The sequence below is a fragment of the Cyphomyrmex costatus genome, unplaced genomic scaffold (assembly GCF_001594065.2).
Source record: "Cyphomyrmex costatus isolate MS0001 unplaced genomic scaffold, Ccosl1.0 scaffold1275, whole genome shotgun sequence".
Lineage (NCBI taxonomy): Eukaryota > Metazoa > Arthropoda > Insecta > Hymenoptera > Formicidae > Cyphomyrmex > Cyphomyrmex costatus.
The window spans coordinates 15,392-41,641 of record NW_017275255.1 but is presented as its reverse complement, the minus strand read 5'-3'; the positions used below and the strand labels follow the sequence as shown (position 1 = coordinate 41,641).

General features: G+C 34.0%; 2 protein-coding genes across 2 annotated transcripts in view; both read right to left on the bottom strand.

The window, feature by feature from the left end:
* Positions 1–12,630, bottom strand: part of ssp3 (short spindle 3) — a 40,671-nt gene extending 28,041 nt beyond the window's left edge. The window contains exons 1-10 of the mRNA XM_018550753.1: positions 12,599–12,630; positions 11,769–11,992; positions 10,362–11,665; positions 9,288–10,030; positions 8,725–9,205; positions 8,382–8,564; positions 8,044–8,295; positions 7,520–7,966; positions 7,328–7,437; positions 7,119–7,242 (exon numbers count right to left, since the gene is read on the bottom strand). Of these exons, the coding sequence (XP_018406255.1) occupies positions 7,119–7,242; positions 7,328–7,437; positions 7,520–7,966; positions 8,044–8,295; positions 8,382–8,564; positions 8,725–9,205; positions 9,288–10,030; positions 10,362–11,665; positions 11,769–11,979 (3,855 nt within the window). The 5' untranslated portion in view covers positions 11,980–11,992; positions 12,599–12,630. The remainder of the gene's footprint in view (positions 1–7,118; positions 7,243–7,327; positions 7,438–7,519; positions 7,967–8,043; positions 8,296–8,381; positions 8,565–8,724; positions 9,206–9,287; positions 10,031–10,361; positions 11,666–11,768; positions 11,993–12,598) is intronic.
* Positions 12,631–19,520: 6,890 nt separating this feature from the next.
* LOC108782472 (uncharacterized) lies at positions 19,521–24,571 on the bottom strand. Its single transcript, XM_018550752.1, has 4 exons — positions 24,332–24,571; positions 20,826–20,969; positions 20,368–20,514; positions 19,521–19,724 (listed from the first exon to the last, which is right to left on the bottom strand). The coding sequence occupies exons 1-4, from the start codon at positions 24,569–24,571 to the stop codon at positions 19,521–19,523; spliced, it is 735 nt and encodes a 244-aa protein (XP_018406254.1).
* Between the last annotated feature and the right edge of the window lie 1,679 nt (positions 24,572–26,250).

Below are 26,250 nucleotides of genomic sequence, written 5' to 3'. Positions count from 1 at the left end.
TCGAGGTCGTTATCTGTATTTTTTGCAAGAGCGAACGATCGAGAAGTCGGTTTTCACATATCATCCGCGTGCCCGAAGGAATTAAAGGAATTTCAGCACATTTTTTTACTGAGGCTAATAGACCATTACACCGGTCAGCTAGTTATGTACTTAGCGTCCAATTCCAGTCGATCGACCAGACGCAGCGAATTCCTAATAGGTTGAGTCATTGTTATAGGCCCGTTAGTCCCGAGGCGAGCTGGACGGCACGCACACGCGCGTTTAGAACGCTAAATTAGTGGTAACGAATCAAAGGGTTTTCGATAAGAATTCTGGAGACAGGAATATGGGTCCTAAACGGTTTTGCCTCGGTCCCGATAAGCCGTTCGAGGAATTCTATATAGAAAAGCTGTACGCTACACGTCCGTCCACTTTTATTTAATTCTGAAAAATATCGCATATACGAAAATCCTGCAGTATACGTTACATATAGGTATATGTGATTTTTTTAAATTATAGATTTTTATATGCGATATAGATTCGGAGAATAGACCCCCTGAGCCGTGAATATTGCTATGCATCGCGGATTGCGCCGAAAATTACGCAATTTCAATCGATCGAAAATAAAAGCGTTTTTTTCTCCCGATGATTTATGGTGATTCCATTTATCTTCATGAAAAATCTCAATCAAATTAAGCAATTTCTCATTTTATTCTTTATGATAATCAAAGAATATACGTTATAAAATTTAGAAAAACTTTAAAAAATAAATCTGAATTTTTTCTTTTTTGATTAACGTGCAAACAACGAGTTTAAGCACTTTGAAGACATGTACGCGCCACACATTTCTTATTGAATTTTAAAAGATCCACGATATATCGTAGACAGAAAATATTGACGCGCGTAATCTTTTAAGAACTATTGTTGCACCGGGCGGGCCTCGGATGGAAAAGATAATGTTACGAGCCGGCCGCTCATGAGAGGTAGCGAAATAATCTCCCACGAAACATTAAAAAGTGGTTTGACCACTGCCTTGACAAATTCAATCCCATCCGTATCCAGAAAGAAAAAAGGACTGCCACGACTTTCTGATAGGGGGCGAACGAAAACAAGACGCCAGCGAGACGTTGAAATTTCGAGGAACGCATATATCGGGGTATGTGCGACCATAAACAGGAGATGCTTTTATGTTAATCCAGTTCTTTCCAAACTAAGCGTCACGGAAAGAGCGAACCGATGAGAAAAAAATTTTAGAGAATTCTATGAGACGCTGATAAAATATAATAGCATGAATTCTATCATTCTATACGATCAATCAATTTATACATCTTTGCATTCTCATTTTACTCACGAAGTAATTGATACAATTCTTTTTTCTTGCAATTGTCACACAATGGATCTCTCCGAAAGCAGAAAGTTCAATTAATTATACAATATTTATTGTCACACGGAAAGAACGGTTTTGCTGAAGTAACTAAAAACTTAGCTAAATGATTTTGTTGGACTATCAAAATAATTAGTAGAATTCAAACATTCACGACAAAGTTGCAAAAAGTTTTAACATTCTAGCGACCAGTTTAAATTAAACGTCCTACGTAATATTATTTCGGTGATCTAAACACTCTAAACAATATTATTTTCAGATCTGTATCTATTTTTAGACGCTTCAGCAAAACTGTTCTTTCCGTGCAGTATAATAAATACCATAAATCTAAATTTTTATTCTCTCGACGAGAATTTCGAAACGTTAAGCGTTTTAAAAATATACGCGACGAAAAATAAAAACGACAGCCAACAAAGATGCGTGCTGCAATGGGCGATTCCGTGTATATTTTTCATATTTTTCACAGGTACAATTTATATATTTTTGTGTTTAACAATGCAACTATCATCTATTGTAAATCGTTATATCTCCTTTTACATTGATCTACGTCGCTCGGACTTCAATTCATTTGACTCAGAGGACACGTTGTATTTTCCCCTCTTTTCATTTTATGGTCAACGAATACAGTTTCCAGTCATCGAGAAATCGTTTTCCCGCGCCCATCAACCGGGATGCAGTCACGCATAAATACATATATGAATTCGGGAGCGAAAGAGGGATACGATTGTGCCGATCGCGAACGGTTTCTGGCGATTTACGTGAAACTGTAGATTTGTTTGGCCAACGAACTAGATTAGGAAATGTTCGCGGAGGAGGGAGAGGATTGGATCGCGAACCCCTTAAAATGATTCGTCTCTTTGCGTAATGGTCCAGAGCAGAAAGTTTGTCCGAACCCCAGCGGGATAAATTAAAGCGATCCTTTATCCCGATTTTCTTAAATTTCGAATCGATTAGAAACCACCGTTCTCGTTCATGAAACCCACCGCGATTCATCAAAGGAATAAATGTAACACTCTCGGAAACAAGAGAGCTATTCCTTGTGAGTCTTTAATTTTCTTTTTTCTTCTATTTCGAATACGCGGCTTGTACACGTCTAACTCGGCCCAGGTACGATCCCACTTCGATGCACCTTGGCCGCATGAAAACGCGTATACATCGGGAAACACGGCAAAGACAAGCAGTTATAAAGATAACGCGGGAGGACCCCGCGTCTATATAATCCCCGCTTATCGCTGAATTTTTAATTTGGCGAGACTTTTTATCACCGTCGCGTCGTGCGCTTTACGACGTCTTTTTCTGGTCCATTTGGCAACGAGGTGACTCCCTCGCTTCCATTTTCTCGAGAATCCCGAATCGCATACGGCGAGACAAGCCTGACCAATAATACCGTGTACGGTCTAACGATAAACGGAGCTACACGATTGCCTGAGCAATGCCTGATACGAAAGCATGAGAGCAATAAAGAGTAAAATGCCAGTGTAAAACAGGTGAATTCGTCCCAAATATCCGCTTAAGCCGAACGGAATTTTGTAATTATTGTAAGATGAGTATAAAACGAGCGCGTGTTTCTTGAACTATTGTATCACAGGTGTTATCATCACGTTAATAAAAGTATACAGAGAAAGTCCGAGTGGAGTAAGATTGAGTGATAAAAGAATAGAATCGAGACATGTGTAAAATTTATTTCTATTAATCATTTTCTATAGTTTTTTGACGAATACTGAATATGTAATTTTAATCGCAATAAAACTTGTCCAACACGTCATATATTGTAATTATAATATCCCAACTACGCTAAAACAGTTCTTTTTGCAATTTGAGCAGCCAAAAACAATAAAAAAATGTCATTACGTAAATACATGATAAAATGTAGTTACAGTATAAGAGAAAAAAAAAGTAACATTTTCTTCGATATTTATTAATTATAAAAAAATTTGACTGTAATAAAATTGTAGCTCATTAATTGTAAAAAAAAAAAAAAATAAAATGATAGATGGTTTGCTAAGAATAATTTTTTATTTTGCCTATTTAAATAAAGATTTATTTCAGTAAATAAACACTACATCTCACAAATGAATTTTTAAGTATCCTTTTCTCAGCGTAAATTTTATATCACAAAAAAGTAGTTAAATTGTACACGTCTCATCTCATAGTAAAAGTAAAAAAAAGGGTACCAAAGATATATATGTGCTACAGTCACTTTTCTAAACACGTATGAAGTATGTGAAGGATATTTTACGACTTTCTTACAGCTATTTTTGCGAATGAACTCCTCTTCGGTGAAAGATTCAAGTATTCGAATATCATCCGTCATCGGATGATCTCGTGAATTCGTGAAATCTCGTCGATCGTCGACGCGGCAGCAGGCAAATTGCAGCGCGCATTTCGTATTCTAGGACGTGCGAAGAGGTCGTTGAAAAAGCGCCTCTGATAGACCGGCGGAGGAAGAGGAAGAGGAGAAAGAGAGGAGGACGAGACAAAAGATTAGGCCGGGTCCTCGAAATCGGGGCTTGATGGAAGTGGAAACAGAAGTACCCCTCGCACACGCGTTCTCCCGCGTGGACGGACTTTCCTTTCACTCTGTACAATCCGGGGTCTATCCGCGTGCGTGTTGTGCGTGTATATGCGCACGTGAGCGTGAGCGAGCGCGTAATGCGTGCGTGCGTGCGTATCTGTATGTGGGTGACGTCACTAAAAGCTCTCTCGCCGCTAATGCATTTGCGGAGGGGGATCCTTGGAAGAGGGGACAGGAAGGAGGTGGCGCCAGTGCCGTATCTATGGAGCGTGAAGAATCGATGCGAAATCACGCCGAATGAATTCCCGTCGTTGGCGAAGCCACGAGATGATCGGCTGAAGGAAAAAAAAAAAAAAAGAAAGGTAACGCGGAGTCTGCTGTAACCATACGGTTGAAAGCATGAATCTTCGCACCGACGAGAGACGCGGCTGCGGCCACGTAAATAACGGGGAAAAATCCGAGAAAAAGAGAGAGAGAGAGAGAGACGAATCGTCCTATTACAAATTCCAGATAAAAGCATGAAAAATGAATGTGAGTTTGTATAACGACTTTTTATACTTCTTTGATAGATCTCTCCTCTCGTTGTTACATAGAGATATCATACGCATACAAAATGCAGCGCATTTGCGCAAAAGGGAACAAAAAATAACGATCGATCGCAGTAATTATATTTGTCGTTTTGTAATTAACTGCATAAAGCACTCAATATTTCATCGACACGTAGGTATACAAAATGACACAACGCCAGACGCATGTATAAATCGAATTAAACCGAACCATATTGTTTTGTTAACCGCGCACACCAAGCCGTGATCAAATATTTTTAATTAATTGAACCGCGAATCCGATAAAAAAAGGATAAATATATGTATATGCTAAAAAAAAGTGTAATTTATATATTTTAAGTTTATATTTTCTCTTGGTAATGATAAATATGATCTAAATTTCAGAAAGAAAACCTTCAGAAAATAATAATGTAAAAGCATTAAAACAAAATCTCTACCTCAATTTCTACATAATGTATAATCGTCGCTTAATTCATGAATTTTAATTATATAGAAAATTTTTTATTGACGTTCGACGTTGATAGCATTACTACTGTAATTATCTAAATTGATATCAATATCAGTGCATCCATGATTAACACTTCATCGATAATACAAAGTTTTTTAAGACATGTCAATTTTTTTATTGTGAATTTAAAAAAAATGAACAGATACTAAGATTCGGTAATCGCTTTTTTAAAAAATTTAGCACGTAATGATTAGATTGTGTATGTACAATGATGTCAGTATTTTGTTTCGTTGCAAAAAGAAGTCATGCCTGTACCCTCAGCAATCCAAGTTACAAATTTTGTGCAAATAAAAAACAATACAAGAATTTTTTCATGTTTTTATACTGTCCAGAACAAGAACAAAATCTACTGTGAAATCCGATAAATAAGTTAATCTAAGTTTAACAAATTATGATTAAAAAATTCACATTACCGGTAGAAGGTTAATAAACGTAAATTTCGTGTAATGCTCGAATGCGATTATTGTTGCTATATTATTGATATTTTGTATAATTTTCCTATGTTTTATTCAAACTCCAAGTACGTTTCTCAAAATTAGTATGTGTATTTCTTTTATTTGTCGAGGAAGCGGTACGTGCCTAGTGCGACATTCAAACGAGTCCGAAAGGCAACCGCATGATGTGAATCATGGATCCCCGAGATTCTTAATCCTTATTTTGACAAGTTGGACAGAATGGACAGGATGACAGGGACACGTCGTCTTTACCGTCGTCTTTCTTGTCCTCGAAACAAAGTAAAAAAAAGAGAGAGAGAGAGAGAGTAAAAGAGGGAGAAAGAAAGAGACAAAACAAGCTGTAATCTACATGCCTATCTAACACATTAGCTCGCTTTAGAAGACGATGCTCGTTATGTTCGTTTGTGCTCGTTCGACGTGGCATCACTGTGTATGTACTTTGACTCGAGTTTTTATTAAAGAAACTTTTGTTCGTAAGACCTTCAGAAAATTGATAGAAGCAGGCAAATAATGCTACTCGTCTATTTTTCTAAAGATTGATATGATTTATGATATGATTCCACATTAGTTTTTTTATAATAAATCTCTATAAAACTGGATGGGTAAAATTTTCTTTTAATTAAATATAGAACAGAATTTCGTTATCTTTATTTAATTATTCTTGAAGCCCATTGATGCTTTGATATTGATAATAAATAGAAAACAAAAACTATTATTGCTGCGAATTATTGGTTTTAAATTATATTTGAATACAATGTACGAATCAAAAATAAATTAAAATATATTGATTTGATTTTAAAAATGAATTCTTTTTTACTTTTTTTTAAATTATTGTCAATAAAATATTTTAAAAGCTAGATTCAAAGATTCCTATTCGGATAAATTAGTTCTCTTCTTCTCAGAGGGCAGCACTTACCAGATAAAATACTATCAATACCGACTCAAATTTTATATACGAAGTTATATTCAGAATGCAAAATGGACAATTTTATTAAAGAATCTTTTATAGGAACACGAAAAAGCTAACGTGAAATCTGTATCACGTATTGGGGATTGAGATCAACTTCGATTAAATTCAGATTGATGTAATCAACGATTATAATTTATCAAGTAAAATATTTGCAATACTTTAATATAAAAAACTATCAATTTATTGTCATTCATTTTTTGACATACGAAAAAAAATAGATTAGACAAAATGAATTATATATAATAAAATTTTACTTTAAGCAATTCTGTTGATTAATTGTTGATTAATTAATATCATTCTCAGGATTACGAATTAAAAATTAAATTTTAATAAAAATTTAAATCTAAAAATTGATCTAATCTAATTATTAACTGAAGTCTAATCTAACTCGCATTTTTAATTAAAGTATTTAAAGATATTATCTTAGAATTCATTATAGAATATAATGAAGCAAAAATCAATTGAATAATATATTGATATTTAACAATTCTGACGTTGATACAATAGAATTAAAAAATACATTAATAAGACACAGAAGTATCGAGAGATAATTTATAGGAAAAAAACGGGATACTCTTATGATCAATACAATTTACAATTAATTTATACCCGGTTTTTAATTTTCTGGTCAGACTTAATAATCTAGTGTTTTATCCAATGGACTTCATCTGCCATGATGTTATGGCTAAAAAGTCTATTGGATGAAACATCAGATTAAGCTCAAAGTAAATAGGAACTTACCTCTAATCGTTGTAGAAGTAGATCTAATATAACAAGAATTTTGTTGCTTAATAAAATATCTTCTATACTCTCAGTGTTTCCACTAACCCCTGCCTTGTAAACTCGGCACAGCAATGTAATTACTCTAAAAGATTTTAGATACAAGTAAAATATCACAATCTAATTAATTAAAAAGTTTACCGTACTTAATATATAGTAGATATACTTACTTATTCGGTAAAATATGAGATACGTTTTGTATATTTAAACCTAAATTCAATAAATTTGTTAAAGTGTCAAATCCATTTAAATATCTAAAAGTATCTTGATCAAGTGGACACTGAAATAGAATAAATGGGACGTAATTATGATGAATTAATTAAAGAACGCGGAAAGAATATTATTATCTCCACAGAACCTACCGATTTGGAAAACGCTCGAATAATTTCTCCTAAGCAGCGTTCCAAGGTGGCCAATGCTATGTTTGACCACGCTGATTTGGAATGATTATTATATAATCTGTCTAATTCTTTTAAATTGCGCCGGAATTTAGCTTTATTGGCCGATTCGACAGACAAATTTTGATTAGCCTCACTTTTATGTTTGTCTTCCCATTCCTGTCCACGTGTGCTCATGCGTTGTTTTATTTTCCTGCATCGGCGTTTCAGCGCTTTTTGCTTCTCTTTCGCAGCCTTGCTGTTGTTCGCGTTGTTATTATTAATTACGGTGACAGGGACGTCTCGTATCTGAGCAATATTAAAACGCTGAAGTTCATCTCGCGATGGCTCGCGGTTATCATGCGCATTTCGTACTGCCTCAAGATGCGTCTTCCCTTTCAAGTGACTTAGAAGATGCACCTCGTTAGATATCTGTAAAATACATAAACGCAATAAGTTTCGTTAAAAAGGGAAAAAGATCACGCTGTGTAATTATGTAGGAAACTTACGATTGTGCCGCACAGAGAACATTGTTTTTGAGCAGGATATGATTTCAGAGTAGGTGGCACTTCCTCCGATCTTAAAATTGAAGATTCAACCGCACGTTGCCGAATATGCTCAATGTTTTCCACATGCCGTCTAGCGGATTCTTGCTGTTTTTGCGCTATTTTCTTCTGCAATTCTTCCTGATTAGCCAGTTGAGCTGCATGAAGTGCCAACAAGCGTTCTTCGCGATCTCGTGCTTTTTCTCTCGCTAGTTCCTACAAAGTTACAATTGGTAACTTAAAAAGTCTACTTATAAAAATGAAAACACATCTTAATAGTATATAAATAATAATTTATGTACTTGTCGTTCTTTTTCTCTTTCAAGTTGCATTTTGCCAACTCTTTCCTCTCGTTCTCGCCGTGCCTGTTTCATTTTTTGTATTCGTAACTGTCGCTCTGCCTCCAAAGCCCTTCGGCGTTCTTCAGCTGCAGCTTCTTTAGCAGCTTTCTCCTCTTGTCGTCGTTGACGTTCTTCTTGAATACCCTATACAGTAAACCCACACTTGTTAAAAATATAATAGTAATATGTATTATGAATATTATATACAATCCTACAGATTTAGAAAAAATTTTTGAATTTTTTATTAAAAATTTTTTTATTAAAAACATGTTATCTTTTTGAGGACACACATATATTTATATACCTGTAATCTCTCTTCTTGTTCTTGACATAATGCCATAAAATCGTGTCTCTTATTTTGTGCCTCCAGTTCATTAATGAAAGCTATTTCCTTCAACTTCGAATCTTCATCGTGTGCTTTCCTCACTATTTCTAATAAATGTTGCGTCCTGTTTTCTTCTGCCCTTTTAAGTTTCATTTCCATTCTGACTCTTTTGTCCTCTATTAACTGATTTTTTGCACTTTTAACGTCTTCCACCTTATTCAATAATTCTCGCAACCGTTGCGATTTCTCCATGAGTAGCTTTTGACGTTTGTGTTGAGCACAGGCCTGTTTCGCTTGATATCTTCTTAGTGTTTCAGGAAGTGATCTTTTTCGAGATGGAGATGAAAGTTTCTGATGTAGTTCTAAAGCACGTCCAGGATGGCGGGCTACTAATGCACGCAATTGTGCAAGAGTATCGACTCGTTCTGCCCAAGACATTCCTTCTAACATATTTCCATACCTGTAACATTCATTATGTTAATAAATTTTAATAATCCTATGGAAACACTAAATAATACACTATGCATAACTTTTATATATACCTATCTTCTAAACTAATATCATCAGTGACGACACTAAGCGGTACTACAGGCTCGTCTTCTATTTCGAGAACCATTTCACCATCCGTTTCATCTGTTTCAGTGTCAATATCAATTTCAGTGGATTCCAACTCCAAAATTTGCCGTTTCAAAGAAGCCTCTTCATCTGACAGCTGCTGAGATCTTTGAGAATCTGCTTCTTCCGTCTTCCTCTCTTCCTCTAAGATAATTCTTTCTCTCTCTGCCTGAGCAGTCATAAACTGTTGTATACGTTTCTCAAGTAATTCTGCATCATTTTTAAAAATAGCTGCTATCACTGAAGTCGAATTAGTGTCGCACAAATTTATTGTGTTCTTTTTAAGTGTGTCTTCAAGATTACTTTTAATCGTAGATGTTATGTATTCTCCTTTAACTTTCTCAACTTCATTATTCATATTTTTGCCAGTTTTCCCTACAATACATTTTTTCTTTTGTTTGTTTCCGTCAGGAGTATAACTAGTTTTCTTTAGCTTCTCCGATGGACTTTCTATTGATAAAGCTGGTAAAGATAGAGCAGTACTTGGTTTATGAAAACGTGTGGACATATTCAAATTATGAGTACTCCCCCTTCTGCAACGGTTCCTTACTGTTTGCCAGCCATCACTTTCATCTTTTAACTTTGGAGATACTGTTTGCTTGGTTAAAACTTCTACTGATCCGTTCATGTCTCTATTTTGATCTTTTTTTAAAGTATTTTGTTCTGATAACTGAAAAAATATATTATTTATATACAATATATATAAATTATATTATTAATTTAGATTTAAAAAAGATATATTTATAAAAAAAGATATAAGTTAATAGATAATAATAATATCGATAATATTTACTATATATAAATATATTATTAACAATAAATTTGTAAAAAAAAATTATAAAAAGTTTTACATAAACAATACAACTATTATAACAAAATACAAAAAATATATATATGCATTTGTTCTGTATAAATCCTCGAAATTAATCTACTTTCACTATATGTCCATAATCTTGTAAACAATATAATAGTTTAATAAATATATTGAATTAGAAGAATACCTTATTTTCAGGAGTTTGAAACCGTCCTCTCACAATAACAGATGTTCCAGGCCTTCTTTTACTTGAGGCAGATAAATTTTTATCACTTAAACAAGTTTTACTTCTAACAAATTTTGGAGTTTCAGATGAAATTGACGACTGTTCTTTGGATCTTTTTGTCTGCGACACAGTTGAATAGGCAGGTCTATCTGTGCTAATTATCACAGGGTTTTTATCAATGTTGTTAGATAATGCATTCTGTGTATTTGATTTATCGCCAGCTTGTTTATTTATTTGGCAATCAACCTGATTTATCTTTTCTGAAGTACTCTGAACAACGGCTGTCTTTGTACTTAATTTTTCAGCATTAACGTTGCTTTCGCACTTTCTATTACTATCTTTTTTAACTTTGGTATTAATTTCATTCTTTCCCAGTCCGTTATTTTTATTATACGATAATTTGCTATCCATACTTTTCCCGTCTGTCTTACTATCTTTAATGTCCACTCCATTATATTCCTTTTGCACAAGTTCACAATTAGGACACGAACTCAACTGAACATCTTTATCACTTCTGTACGTTTGCTCACGTTTTTCTGCAGATAAATTAGAATCAACTAGTTTTATAATGTTGCTATGCAAACAGTCCTTTGTTTGTTTAGAAATATTTTTAACGTCCATTTTATTCCTTGAATCATACGTTACACCGTCGTTTAACGTCCTACGATCTACAAAGCTATTAGTTTTCGATTGCACTGTTTGTTTCACAAGAACTTTGTTAGATGTTTTCGTTGATATGGATTTTTCCTTATTTGTTGCTTGATTTCCTGTCTTGTCTGCTCCATTCTTACATTTCTCTTTAATATCGGAAGAACAATTCTTGCAAACATTGTTTTTACTATCTTTTAACAATTTATGGACAAATTCCTCTTTAGCACTATGAACTTTGTTGTCTGTTACAATCGGTTTATTTTCACATATGATTTGATCGACTGGACTTTTGCAAACCAATTCTGTCGGACTTGATCTCTGCAAGGGACTAGTGGACTTTGGAATTATCGTTGAATTCCACATCCGACAAGGAGACGTTTTCCTAACTTCCCAGGCCAATGGAGTTCGTCGTGACGGCGGTGCTGAATTTTCATAAGCCCACTTAACTTTAAACCATTCTATTAAATTATGAAAGTCTCGGGTATAGTTTTCAAGCACTAAAATAACTTCTTTGCACTCGGAGATATTTTCATCCTCTTCGCACGTTTGATAGATACCGTCGACCGCTCTTTGTAAATTCCCAAATAGAAACGCCCAGTACCGTGCCTGTAATTCTAAATACACAGTACTTAAATTAAAAAATTTATTTAACAATTAACAGTATTTAAAAAAATTAATAAAGAGCGAAAAGATTATTACAAGAAAAAACTGTCTTACCAGACTTTTTATCACGACCTGTAGAAGCTGACCTTACTCTTGTGGTTGGTTTCATGGATCGCTTTGTCAAACTCGATTGTATTTGTCTTGGTACACTGGGTGGCTTCTTCGTAATTTTCTCTACGTTATTTGTGCCAACGGGGACATTAAAGGCTACTAAGTTCCTGGCTGCACGACCCTCCTCTTGGATAAGCAACCTGACGTCTGCCATTTTTTATAAATTCCTGGAATGATTGACAATATGTGAGATGGACAGATCTTTAACCTCTTATAAAGCTGACATTTATTGAACCCACTCAATTATATTCCTCTGGAGCTGATAATGGAGCTATTAGGTCCACTTAATTATGAATCTGTTATTGCAGTCATTACTCAAAGTATTTCAAGTTTATATCTTATTATTAGATAACATCTTTGGACAACATGTGCAGTAATTGAATAATAAAAATTCTGATAAATGTGTATAAAAATAATTCAGCTTTATATAATTCTCTATGAAATAATGCTAAAATATATCATATTATATTTAAATTTACTATTACTTCTTAATTCTTGTATCACAAGTATCACTTTACACAAAAATGTCAAACAATTCAATTTTCATGTTATACTTGCAAATTTAGATTATTCTTATGAAGATAAACTTAATATATTTATTCTTTTTTATATGAGTTATGTCATTTTGGTTCCTTGAAATTAATTAATGTCTTTTAATTAACATATATTAAATCTCACAGATCAGTAACTGTCATCAAATGTCAAACATATATCTCACTTTACACGTCTAAAGTATAACTAATTCAAAAATCAAATCTTATGTTTCAAATTACAGCATCAGCTCCAGAGGGTTAAAATTGACAAACACTGGTTATTTATCAAAGACAACTTGGAGATTTAAAGTCATGGTGGAAGAAACTCATGACTTTAAAACATAACTTTAACTATGATTGTAAACCATGACTTTAATTTAAGTCATGAGTAAAGTTCAAGAAATAGAACAAGTGACATATGTTAGAATTCGCATTAAAAACCCGACAATTATATACAGAGTGAAATAACAGCGGCAGACATTCGTGTGCGAGCAGACAGTCTCGCGCGATCACGAAGCTCCGAAAATAAATCAAGGACTCAATCACTGGCATTGTAACAACACACTTTACCACCACGTTCAGCTCGAGGTTATACCTAATGCAACGTACGCACGAAGGTGAAAGATAAACGCGGTGTCTGAAGGAGCAACGTTTACACGACGACGTCGTCAGCTGGCTGCGACTAATCGCGCGGTCAGCATCTGCGACTTTATTACATGAAACCGCCGCTACTTGCCGACGACGAGATACCGTTCTGTCAAACGACGTGAAGTGAGTTACGTACTGTATTAGCACCGCGCGTGACCCACCTTCCAACCTGACGATTACGAAAGATCGATGGACAGTCGCCCGCACCTCGCGCGACTATTTCTCGCGAGTGACACTTGAGAAACGACGCATAATAACATCTTACGAAATCATACGTCAAAACGAATAAACATGGACCTCATGAATCTCCGCATCTGTTCATTGGTCGCACTGCTCGCGATGGCACTGACTGGTTCTTTGTTCTTTTCAACTGAACTTCTTGCACCGTTTATCTTACCTCTTTTTCTTTTCCCATCGAAGAGAAAAAGAGAAAAGTGAACGGTGCACAAAGTTCAGCTGAAAAGATTAGACCAATGAAAGAAGATTATGAACTATTTTAATTTTTCTCCCTTTTTCTTTTTAATAATTATATTTGTATGCCTATTGTATAATATATATCCAATCCATTTTAAATACAAAAAGCAAAGTGTAGAACTACATGGTGCTGTTTAACGATACGTCCGTCAAAGCGTTGGTATGGCCGACCGCTTAGTTGCGCCGCTCCTGACGGCGTGAATTTCATGCCGTGTGCGGTTGATTATTTTCAAAGGCTCATCGTTTAAAAACTATTGATGCCACAACATTTTGCTATTAACATCTTTAACTTATTTTTTCTTAAAATAATAAAAATTACTACAGCAATGTATATGCAGAAAATATGTTAGTTAATGCGTTATTGCAGTTTGATTAGTATTTTAAACATAAAATATAAATAATAAATTATTTTAAAAACTAACAAATGTTTACAGCGAGGAACCTAAGTAATTTTTAGATTGTATTTGGGATATATAGGCCGCGGCCTAAATTCACAGTGTAAACGTAGCCTATAATTAAAGTGCTCCATACGTCCAAAACATAAAGATAAAAAAATACAGCTTATGATTGTTTAAGTGGATATTCAAACAAACTCAAACAGAGAAATGGGATTATAATAAACAATGATGCCAGCACTGATTGTAGCGTTTTTGTTACAGTATCGTCAGCTAGTATAGCTTCAGTTAATTCGCTTATGCTGCGTATACAATAAGAGACAAATTAAAAATACGTGTTTTATAATACTTTTTATAAGAATTTTAGAAATAGTTGTACAGTTCCTTTTTAAACTATCGGAAAATTGTATACTGTGTAGTGCTTATATAGAATTATAATATCAACTAACAAGTACTGAGCGACAGGATAAATTATATATAGATGACCTAGAGTAGATTGCTTTATTTTAGTGAAATCTTAATTTATTTGTACATATGTATCATTACATCGATGAATAAGAAAAAATGTTTTTTTATCAGCCATGGTACATGTCATATTATTCCACTATGCTATACAGGTTGTAATATGCACAATATGAAATAATAATAATGTACGTTCGCACCAAGTGCATCGACTGGTAGGTATAATTATCAAACTGCAGTAGTGCGAAGAGATTAACGTTTGGGATTCAATTGTCTCAAAATATAATCTATTAAATTCATCTAAAAAGTATTATACAAATTTTTATATAATGTAATATATTGTAATGTAACCTTGATTATAATATATTTTCGAACTAAACGTTCTAATTGTAAAATTTTGAAATCGTTTTATAACATAAATAAATATAAATTCTACATAGTTTAACCTTTCATGGTCACTATAGGTCAAAATGGAATGAGCATAAAATAAATTTTAAGAGTATTAGGCTAAAACAAAAATTGAAAAATATAAATTCAAAAAGTTATATTTTTTAAAATAAAATGTAACTTTTTGAATTTATAATATTTTTCAATTTTTATTTTAGTCTAATACTCTTAAAATTTACTTTATGCTCGCAAAACATGCAAAAAATTAAATTATAGACTATAATTTTTTGAAGTGTGAACATGAAGGGTTAATGAAAATGTATTTAAATATTAATACATTTATATTCAACCATAATCAAAATATTTATGTCATGCATTAGAGACAATAGAAGATTTGGATCATATACCTGCATTAAAATCATCAGGAAGGCCAAAACTGTGCTGTAAAACTAAAAAAGTGTGCTTTAGTTATATTTAATGAAAATGTTTGTATTAAATCGAAAATAATTCAAGCAAAAGAATTACCGCGACAGCATAAAATATTTATAATTAGTTTTTTACTCGTTAATTTTTATTATAATTATACATATTTAATTTTATTATTGTTATTCGTTCATTTAACTCTGTTACACTTAAGTTTTAAATTTAACATTGAAAATGACCCGATTGGTGTCGAAACGTTTGCGAATTTTACTTACTAATTTTACTCTGCGAATTTTACTTGCGAATTTTATTCTTTTCGATTTTAATGTATTGCGATTTGAATTAATTATATTTATAATTTTTAAGAAAACTATTTGGCTCTTTTCTCTTATTTTTAACTATAATTTGTTTTATAATTAGTATTCATTACTACTTATAAATATACATTTTTTGAAATACTATATAAATATTTTATTAATATTTTATATAAACTTTATTTGAAAACAAAAAGCAGTAGAAGAAGACTCGACAATAATAAATAAATATTAAATGATTAACGAGCCGAAATAAAAATATTATACAATTAAAAAGAGAAAATAAAGAAAATATATTTAAATTATATAAACAATAAACGTTTCGACACCGATCGGGTCATTCTCAATGTTAACAAATTATTAAAATATTAACGGAAATTTAACAATTCGAATATAGACAAAATTTTACAAGAATCAATCTTTTTTAGTAATGCGAATAAATAAGCTTTAATATTGTGTTGTTCGTTAAGATGCCGATGATTAGTGACTACATTATGGCAATCCTATTTATTACATAATTACCAATAAATTTTACTATTTTGTAAATTTTCTCTAAATATGGTGTACTGTCTGGGTAGACCTTGAATATGTGAAATCACAATAAAATATGTGTACTTGCGTCAAAACCTGCATATTTCTTCGGTACTCTCGTAGTACTGTCGAAAAAGCCGAAAAGTCGGCCAGTACTGGCCGTTTAGGGGTACTTTACTCTTGACGTGCGGTGCTAGCGAAAAACTTAAAAAATTATTTAAACGTATTAAACGAGGAGTACTCGGGTCGACACCTGCATATTTCTTCGGTACTCTCGTAGTACTGTCGGAAAAAGCCGAAAAGTCGGCCAGTACTGGCCGTTTAGAGGTACTCTACTCTTGACGTGCGGTGCCAACTCTCAGATTAAAAGATCGTTTATATATATTAAAATGGTCGGTAGTGTTACTAAAACTTATCAAGAACTATAGTACTCTTCGAGTACTAAAAAATAGGGCAAAGAAAATGAATTTTTTTAAAACTTGTGATGCTAGCTCCTTTTTTAAAATTTTTTTTAAATATTTACTGGCCGGTACTATTGTTATATTCTATCAGGAACTCTAGTACTCTTCAAGTACTGTAAAATTCCGTAAAAAAATCGACTTTCTCGAATCTTGCGGTGCCATGGGAAGTTAGCACCTCAAATTTACAAGTGCTATTTTTTTTAGGTAAATCAGCGGTACTGGTCCTAAAACCTATCAGGAACTATAGTACTATTGCGGGTGCCAATGGTACTTGTGTGAAAACTTGCGGTGCCAAAAGATGAGGTGCCAACTTCACACACTCATTAAAATCATAGAAAATGGTAGTACTTCATCATATAAATCGGGCCGTGAATTTCATTGCATATTTATATATAATGACATTTTTATTAATTCATTTTATAAATAATTACGGTAATTATGCATTATAACGGACCACCCTTCGATTACCTTGATCTTGATATATGTTGTCAAGGACATGACCCTGAGTAACCTCCAACAGGTTTTAGCCGTCGCTCGCCCTTCGTTAAAAAGATATTAACAAAAAAAGTTTCAAAAATAATGTCTTATTTCTGCTATATATACAGTATTAAATACTATTCTACATAGGTTTTGACCTTCCACACGAAGTAACTTTCACCCTCCCCCCTGCACAGGAGCACACGACTTCTACGATTGTACTGTTGTTATGATAGTACTGTCGGGGCAGACCTCTGTGACGGTGTGGGTGCGGGGGGGTGGCCGAAGGCCACCTCCTTGCACCCGCCCGTGTGTGTGTGTGTGTGTGTGTGTGTGTGTGTGTGTATGCGCGCGTGCGTGCGTGCGTGCGCGTATGTGTAAAATATCAAGTTCGGGCGGGCGGGCGGGCGGGTGCAAGGTGGTTGCTTTCGACCCCCCTCCCTGCACCTACACCGTCGACAGAAGTCTGCCCCGACAGTACTATCATAGCAACAGTACAATCGTAGAAGTCGTGTGCTCCTGTGCAGGGGGGTGGGGAGGGGGTGAAAGTTACTTCGCGTGGAAAGTTTAACGTTTCTGAACAGGAAAAGGTGTAGAATAGTACTTCATATCCTACATGATAGCATACGTTAAAACTATGATTGTTAATAACTTTTCAACGAAAGACGAGCGACGGCTAAAATTTGTTCAAGGTCACTAGGGATCATGACCTTGACAACATATGTCAAGGTCAAGGTCATCGGAGGGTGGTCCGTTATAATGCATAATTACCTTAATTACCTACTATAAAAACAAATTAGTCCTAGAATATTGCATTTTAATACGACGCGTGCTTGCCAAGATTTTTCTTCGCTATAATCCGTAGTTAACAATTTTAGTTACTTTGTTTATCTTATGCGTCTTGCGTTGCGAAATACTTGGCTAATTGCATTTACTTTGTATTAGTTTTTTACCATGAAAAATATAATATCTCGATACCTTTTTTATACACTTATGGCATACATTTATTCGATGAAATAATTTCAGATAAATGAGACGGTAGCAATTCTTTACAAATTGTCCAATTGTTATCCTGACGAAGACGTACGTGAACAGGTAAATAATTATTACAAATTTTTTATAAAATTTTAATTATTCTTTGTACGTTATATTTTATTAGCGCACATAGAAGTTCGGACACTTACATGAATTTTATCGAATGATTATGCAAGAAACAGAAACATTAAAAAGCAACAACTATATTATACTCTTATGTACTTTAAAATACTTGTCTACACTACATTTAACTTCACAGTTATATAAAAATATATATATCTAATTTTTTACTTTACACGTCAAAAGTGTGTATTTTATTATAAATTATCGATTATACTATCAATGCCCTAAAAAATATACTATACATTTTTTGGTTGTAAAATTAAAAATATTTTATAAAACTTTTGCAATTAACAGTAATCAATTCTTATTGGACCGTTAAATTTTTAACCGAATGAGACAATTAATGCCACAGCGGTCTAAACTGGATCATGGGTGCTTTTAAATAATTGCGTGTGAATTTATATATTACATATGTAATTTTTTGATTGCGCGCCGAAATTTTTTTCAGTCCTGAAACACAACACTAATAAACTATCGCAGTAAATCGTAATGAAAAATTTATTATTTACTGTTTTTAATAGGTTATTCAACATTATTAAGATCGATATAAGATGCGGAAACAGCATCAATAATCATTAAATTGTTAGTCAATTTAACTCGTGATATTACTGCGGCAGTTTATTAGTGTTGCGTTAATAATAAAACTTCGTACACGCAAGCAAAGTAATCACACGTAGGTACGAAGTCTTAATTGTGATATAGCCTTCTCTCTTTCATATACACTAGGCACTTTTAAGCTCAACTAGATACTTTAAATACAATTAATCGGAGTGTAAAATCTTTATAAAAATAAAATAAATAATCTGAATAAATATGGATATACTAATATTATATATAACGTGTTACATATAATATAATTATATTATACGTAAACGTATATATAAGTAGTCAATAAATTATTATGTAAGATTGTGTGTGAAGTATGTAACTTTCATCGATTGAAACAATTGAAAGATTGTTTCAATCTTGTTTTTTTTGTGTGTTTTTATACTTTGTGTAACAATCATTACGCGGTAATATGATCGTCACAAATCTTATTCTTTATATTAAAAAATATTATTTAAAAACTGTTTGAAAACCATTAAAGAGTGTCAAAGAGAGTGATAAATATAAGGTGTCGAAAACATTGATGGCACTTCTATTTCAAAATTATTATAGAAGCTCAATGCAGATACTGTGATGCGGTATATCAGTCCGTTCGACAATATTAGTTGGTATTGTCGATACCAACAAATAGCCCGATCCTCGTTGTACAGAGACATTTCATTAAAATGGTTTAAATAATAATCAGAAGATAATCCTTCTGTCTCTTCTATCTTCTTCCCTACACCTCTTCAGGAAAATGGAGTCATCAGTTAATTTTGTAAGATGAAAGCGTCGTCTGGTAGCCCTTCTTCGGCTTTTACCATATGGATCTTCAGAATTGTGTAGATTACAGGCGTAGGCAGAGATGTGAAAATACTTGTATCACATACTCGAGACCATTCATGTAATCACGGAAAATTAGCCAGTCACGCAGGCCACGGGACGTCATGTCTGTCGTATTTCGGAAATCAGGTGGCATAATATCTCTAGTGACATCCGGCCGTCGCGTTACACAACGTTCTTCTATAGCAACTTGGATCATACACAGAACCTGAGAAAAGAGAAGCATCAGAACATTAAAACCACTCATAATTGGATAATATATTACGATAAAAGTTTTGAATAAAAACTGACGACATTAAAACATATTGTAGTTTTTAACATCTATGTAAAGTTACTCTAATTTTATAGTATATATAAATTTAATTGCGAGAATTTAAAATTAATGGTCACGAAAATAACATATCTTGTAAATACGAGGATCGAAATAAACGTTGTTAATGATTTTCAATAAACGATGACTGATTTCTGCAATCTTTCAAAATCTGTATTTTCGAAATCGACGATACACATAAAAAACTAAAGAAACGCAGGAAACTCCAATAGGAATTACTTGGAGCACGCCCAAGTTATTCGCCAGAATGGTCAATAAAATGGCAGTTAGCGGACGATCTTTAACGTCTCAACCTTTACGTAAAATGATCGTAAAACTTGGCAAAACGTCTTTTATTGTACTTGCAGCAACCGAAGACAAAATGATTCAGGCCAATTGTGCCGATGTTATTGTGAAAGTCGCGTACAGCAGTTCCTTTTTTTTTTATACCGAGAAAAGGTTACACAAATCGAATGCTCATGGCTCAGCATAATTATTTAAAAAGATAACGGATTTGAGATAATCCCGAAACTGAACTTACCGCTTGAAGTTTACATTCGACTTCCACGAATTTCTGATGATACGACTGATTGCGAGGATGATAATCCTTTTGATCCCAAACTACCTGCTCTAAGCCCACCGCATATTTCTGCATATATTCGTATGCAGCAACGAGAGACGTGTTAATCTGAAAATACATGAATTCGAACGTACTGTTAATCATCTATTCATAACTGTGGGTATAATTATTCATGCATATCTATGTATCGCGAAAAAAATACTATATGTATATTTAAAAATATATATATATATGTAAGAAATGTGCGTGTTAGATTAAAATCAATAAATAATCTTAATTTTATCTTTAACAATCAAGGTTGCAAAATTGAAGGTACTTATTGACGATATATATTTCTAATAAATTACTGTATTGTAACAGATTGTAAGCGATAACTATATGCAGTCAAACAAAACGACATAAACTAATTGTTAACGTACGTCCAATTTATTGAGATGCTCATTATCCAATTTCTCTCCCAGTTCTTTGGGTATCTCAATTCGTGTAGGTAGCCAAGTATAATGATGTTGCCTCCACAATTTGAGGACACATGCTACTTCGTTCGTCTTGAAAATTTGTCTGATCTGCAAAATTATATAGAGGGAAAAACATGAGCACGACTAAATACAGACGTTTCTCTCAAAAAAGGAGCCGCAGCATTGAAGAAAGATATGCAGAACTATCAAGTTTCTTTATCATCGTCTTCTTAGCGCGGAAATTTGAGAAAAATTATTCCGCGTGGGTGTCGCGTTGTTGCTGCATCGTTCTGCATATCTCTCACATTCGTTGCGCACGGGAATAGATTAAGGTGGTTAGACCCCGGGATGCCGCGCCGTATGCTGGGAAAAAATATTTAATAACGGTTCCAAGAAATTAATTTCCATTATTAATGATATTATTGAAGAGAGAAAGCATATTGTACTTGAAAAAAAAATTGAAACATGCAAAAATAATTTGCTAAACAATTTTTCTTAGTGACTTAAATTTTCTTCTTATCGCCTGTTAAGAATTTTTTAAAAATGAATGGATTTTAACGTATGACTGCTTATTTTTTTGAAAAAAAGATTCTCTACAACATTACCGTACGATTTTTCCAAATTTCTGAAACTATTTCGAAAAAATGATTATTTTTTCCAATTAAAAAATTTTTTAATTGTAAAAAATCATAACCCCGAGGACCCGTCAAAATCAATTAGCCTTTCAGTCTTTCTTCTAGCGCGGCATCACTACTGCACCGCTTATTAGAAGTTATAAAATTTCGTGATAGCTTCGAGAGTCGATCGAATATAGTTCGCGATATATCGAAAGCGTCCTATGAAAATAAGTCTCTTGAGTCGGTAATTTCTAATGCTGTTGATAAACTATAATTGCAAGCGTTGATCGAGCAATTTGTTAGACTTCTCCTGATATAGAAACACTTTATGTCAAGTTAATTTTAATCTTTGTGATAATATTCATCGCGATCCGTTCTTATTTTGCTTTTTATGGACTTTATAAGATATACAAATAATTTGAAAAATTCAAGGACTCTTTTATTTATATTAGAATAAATTATCAGAGAAATTTAGAATTTTAATTGTAATTCGACTCTTACTCGCTCTGTTTAATGTTATTGATTATTGATATATTAAACAATCACGAGCACGTTTAAAAAATATATCGCCCATAGGAACGACGAGGGTGGACATTGGAACACAGCAGTATACCATGATAGGAGATATGTATCGAGGCGAGTACATGCACTGGCAGGTTGTATATCCGGTTTAGGCTTTAGTATGCAGGCGGTGTGCCAGTGTGGCGTACAGGTACCTATCCGCGGTGGAGGGCAGCTTCCGATTCTGATTTATTGGAATCCTCCGCTTCCGATATTTTATCCGATTCCTTCACGTACTGGCGTCTGCATACGCGCGAAAACATAGATTATCCATCGCTGTTTTGCGAATTGCGAATTGCAGATGGATGAATTCGATTTATAAATTATTCAGACGGTATAGTAAGATGATGAACCGTCATTGTACGTCATGGGAGAACAATAAAAACTTAAAGACTGACAGTAGAAAGATGCAACAGATAGATGTCGAGCTGACGATTGTACTTTATAAAGATTTTCAATTATCCCGGAAACCTTCTTAGAGGAATAGTTTTGCCAGTTGCAAAAGATTGCGAGGTTTGCCGCGGATTTCCTTCGCGTTCGCGCCACGCACGCGAAAGATACATCGGCCGTGAGACTTCCGCTGTTCTCGGTATCCTTGGCTAATCTACTCCTTTCTCTGGCTGCCGGTAGACGACCTACGCTGAACCGATAACGAGTGTCACTGGGCCATCAGACAGTGTGTCGCCGCAAGTTGATATCAGTGGAGAAAGGCGCCCCTGGAGCTCGTAGCCTCGCCGCGAGCCGAACGGCGAGGAGAGGAGAAACTTGATTCTTCCCTGTCATCATCATGTCCAACTATGACTTCACTCCGCTTCCATGCCATCTTTTGTATGTCGCAAGTGGCGAGGTATTTACACGTGCGCGATTTATTGTCTTTCTTGTCCAAGGGTAGGAGCGAGCTATACGGCCGGTGTGATATCGGATTATACGCTGACTTAAAAAACATCGGTATCGCCGCGCGCGATGATGTAACGGGAACGCTTTTTAACCGCCTTCAGCCAGAGCCCTAGGGCGAAACGGACCCTCTAATGCGAAGAGGCAGAAATACCCTTTCTCGATGCACGCGACGAATGCTAATTTACTCGGTCATATACTCGCTTTGCCTAGGTAAACACCGTTCGCGCGAGCGGAGGACGGTCTTTGTCTGGTCTTAACTGATGTTGTTCGGCGATCAATCACGAGCGTTTATTTCTGAGTACCATTATTTGACGAAACGCAATCGTTTAGGAATTAATGACTGGCGCTTTCTCGTGTCTGCCTCTTTAGAAGTCTAAATCTTTTTTATATTAAAAAAATATAAATTTTCATATATTTATATAATTAAAAAGGGCAAAGTCAACAAGTGCGTTTTAAGTGCGGATTATACGTAAAAATAGCAGACGATCTTTCTTGAAAAACGAATGAAATTTAGAATGCGAAACATCACCTCTGTTTCTGCGGTTTTCGAGTCGATCTCTTTTTTGGATTGCTCCTAAAGAAAAATCTTGAGAAACCGCTCGGGTCTGGTGCGTAATTTATTGTCCTTGGTCAAAGATAATAAGGTACGATTGGTTGGAAAGATTCTTTCGAAACAAAAATTTCTCGCTGTCGTATGTATCTATCTGCCTTATAAAATCGATTATTATTATTTCTAGAATTCAAGACACAATCGCAAATTTAAGATGTATAATAGTCGAATGGATAATTCAGAATAAGAAATAAACAATTATCCAACTATTGAGTAAAATATAATATAAGTAAATATTTTTCAATTTAACGTAAATTTAGAAGATTTGATACAGATTTATTGTAATTTGAAAAGCGAACTGTACTGAAATAAAATTCACAAAACTCTATTTTGCAAATTTAAAGTAAACTATTATGTGTTCATTATTATACATATTACACTTTTACAAAAGATAAAAATGAAATTCTTAATGAGACATTTGCAATTAATATAAAGATGCGACACGATTTATAAAATTTCTTTCAAATGATCATAACTTATATATGGAACTGCGATCGAACGTTTGGATGACCGGAAATACTACCATAACCTCCTTCTGCTCGGAGTTCCGTCACTCTACTCGATCCCTTCTCAGAGGTCATATAAGTAATTATTAAAGAATTCATAAACATAATTTTTCAACAAAAAAATATCGTATCAATTTCGTATCTACGTGAATTACCATAATACCATAATACGCACGAAAAAGAAATACGCAGTCAAAACTCTCAAAGAAGACAACAATGTATGATAAAAAGAGAAACATACACACATATATATATATATATATATACTCTATTACTTACAAAATCATCTCTAAATAGTTCTGCATGATTTAATGCTATTCTCGCTTGGATTACTGTTTTGTTGAGGAGATCAGCATGGTCCTCCAACTGACAATAAGCAGTGTCCGGATTGGAACCGTTTGTTCGAGAGACATTACAAGGACTAACCCATTTCATATCCATTTTATTTGTGGAATTTATTGTCAGAGCACTTGACAGCGCTGCTACTGCTGCTAGTAGAACTATAACCAATATACTCATGCTTAACCCTGAGAACAAAAATGGTCACTTTAAATTTCTCGCTTTAATGATGCACATATTATATACATTATAATTAAATTATCGATCACATCATGGAATTCTGTGATCGATAATTTCTGGAATTCTGTGATAGTTTTTATTCTATGCTATTAAAGTGCCACTCCAATATAACTAACTAATTAAATACTAAAATATTTTAGTTTCTTAAATAAAATTGGCATATATATATATATATATAGTGACTGTCTTCATCGAATAATCAGAACAATTTACATATTTTTCTTTGTTATTTTTTAATCGCAATAATTTCGCCATTTTAGTCCATTGTATATACAATAATAAGTTCTGTAGGTAAAAATTAATAACAATATATATACAAAAGGCTCCTATGAGTAAATCAAATATTAAAATAAATTGCCGTTGAGAAGCAACACTGGATGAAAGTGTGTAATAAACTTTATTTAATTACATAAAATTGCATACGTTTCGACCTTAGTCCAGTGTAATTGTTTTTGACATCATTTACTCCATCAAAGAATTTTTTAATATTAGTGTAATTCATGCATTGAAAAGGACCTGGACTAAGGTCGAAACGTATGCAATTTTATGTAATTAAATAAAGTTTATTACACACTTTCATCCAGTGTTGGCTCTCAACGGCAATTTATTTTAATATTTCTATAAGTAAATTGCGGAAACGGTTACATTAGGCTCCATCGAAGATTCGTAGCAATTTTAGTCCATTGTATATACAATAATAAGTTCTGTAGGTAAAAATTAATAACAATATATATACAAAAGGCTCCTATGAGTAAATCAAATATTAAAATAAATTGCCGTTGAGAAGCAACACTGGATGAAAGTGTGTAATAAACTATATTTAATTACATAAAATTGCATACGTTTCGACTTTAGTCCAGTGTAATTGTTTTTGACATCATTTACTCCATCAAAGAATTTTTTAATATTAGTGTAATTCATGCATTGAAAAGGACCTGGACTAAGGTCGAAACGTATGCAATTTTATGTAATTAAATAAAGTTTATTACACACTTTCATCCAGTGTTGGCTCTCAACGGCAATTTATTTTAATATTTCTATAAGTAAATTGCGGAAACGGTTACATTAGGCTCCATCGAAGATTCGTAGCAACGAGCAAGTGCCACCGGATTAGACCCCCTCTTTTCGCAATGAAGATTAACTTGTGTAGGGGCATCATTAACAGAATTGTCAGAATCTCAAAAAAAAAAAGGAAAAATCGACGACGCTGCTCAATGATCCGGCGGTAATCACGATTTGACGTGAGCAAACCGCGAGATACCTGCGTGAAATTATCATTAAGCTTCCGGCTCATCGACCCTGTCTGTTTCCCACCCTCGGGGACTTCACTCGTCGATAGTAAGCGCCTAAATGGTAGATTCCGATCGGGGCCGTCTTATGATCATCCGGCAGTTTCAAGATCACCGCACGTCGAATTATTGTACGTCCCCGCGAATTCGTCGTCGCATTATTACGCGAGTTACGAGTTACGACCCTTGATGAGGGGCCTCGGATCACAGTGCAGCGGTACGACGACAAACCATCGACAGTTGCGTACGCATTTGAAGGATGTATTAACGACGGGAGGCCACCGCATATACGTGTTGCCTGCGTTTAATTCATGCCCCCTCCTCCCCTCC

Excerpts from the sequence above, each read along its gene's own strand:
- LOC108782472 (XM_018550752.1), bottom strand. The coding sequence starts at position 24,571 with ATGAGTATATTGGTTATAGTTCTACTAGCAGCAGTAGCAGCGCTGTCA. Across the intron at positions 20,515-20,825 it reads AGCATCTCAATAAATTGGAC|ATTAACACGTCTCTCGTTGC; the intron begins GTACGTTAACAA and ends ATGTATTTTCAG. Across the intron at positions 19,725-20,367 it reads TCGAATGTAAACTTCAAGCG|GTTCTGTGTATGATCCAAGT; the intron begins GTAAGTTCAGTT and ends CTCTTTTCTCAG.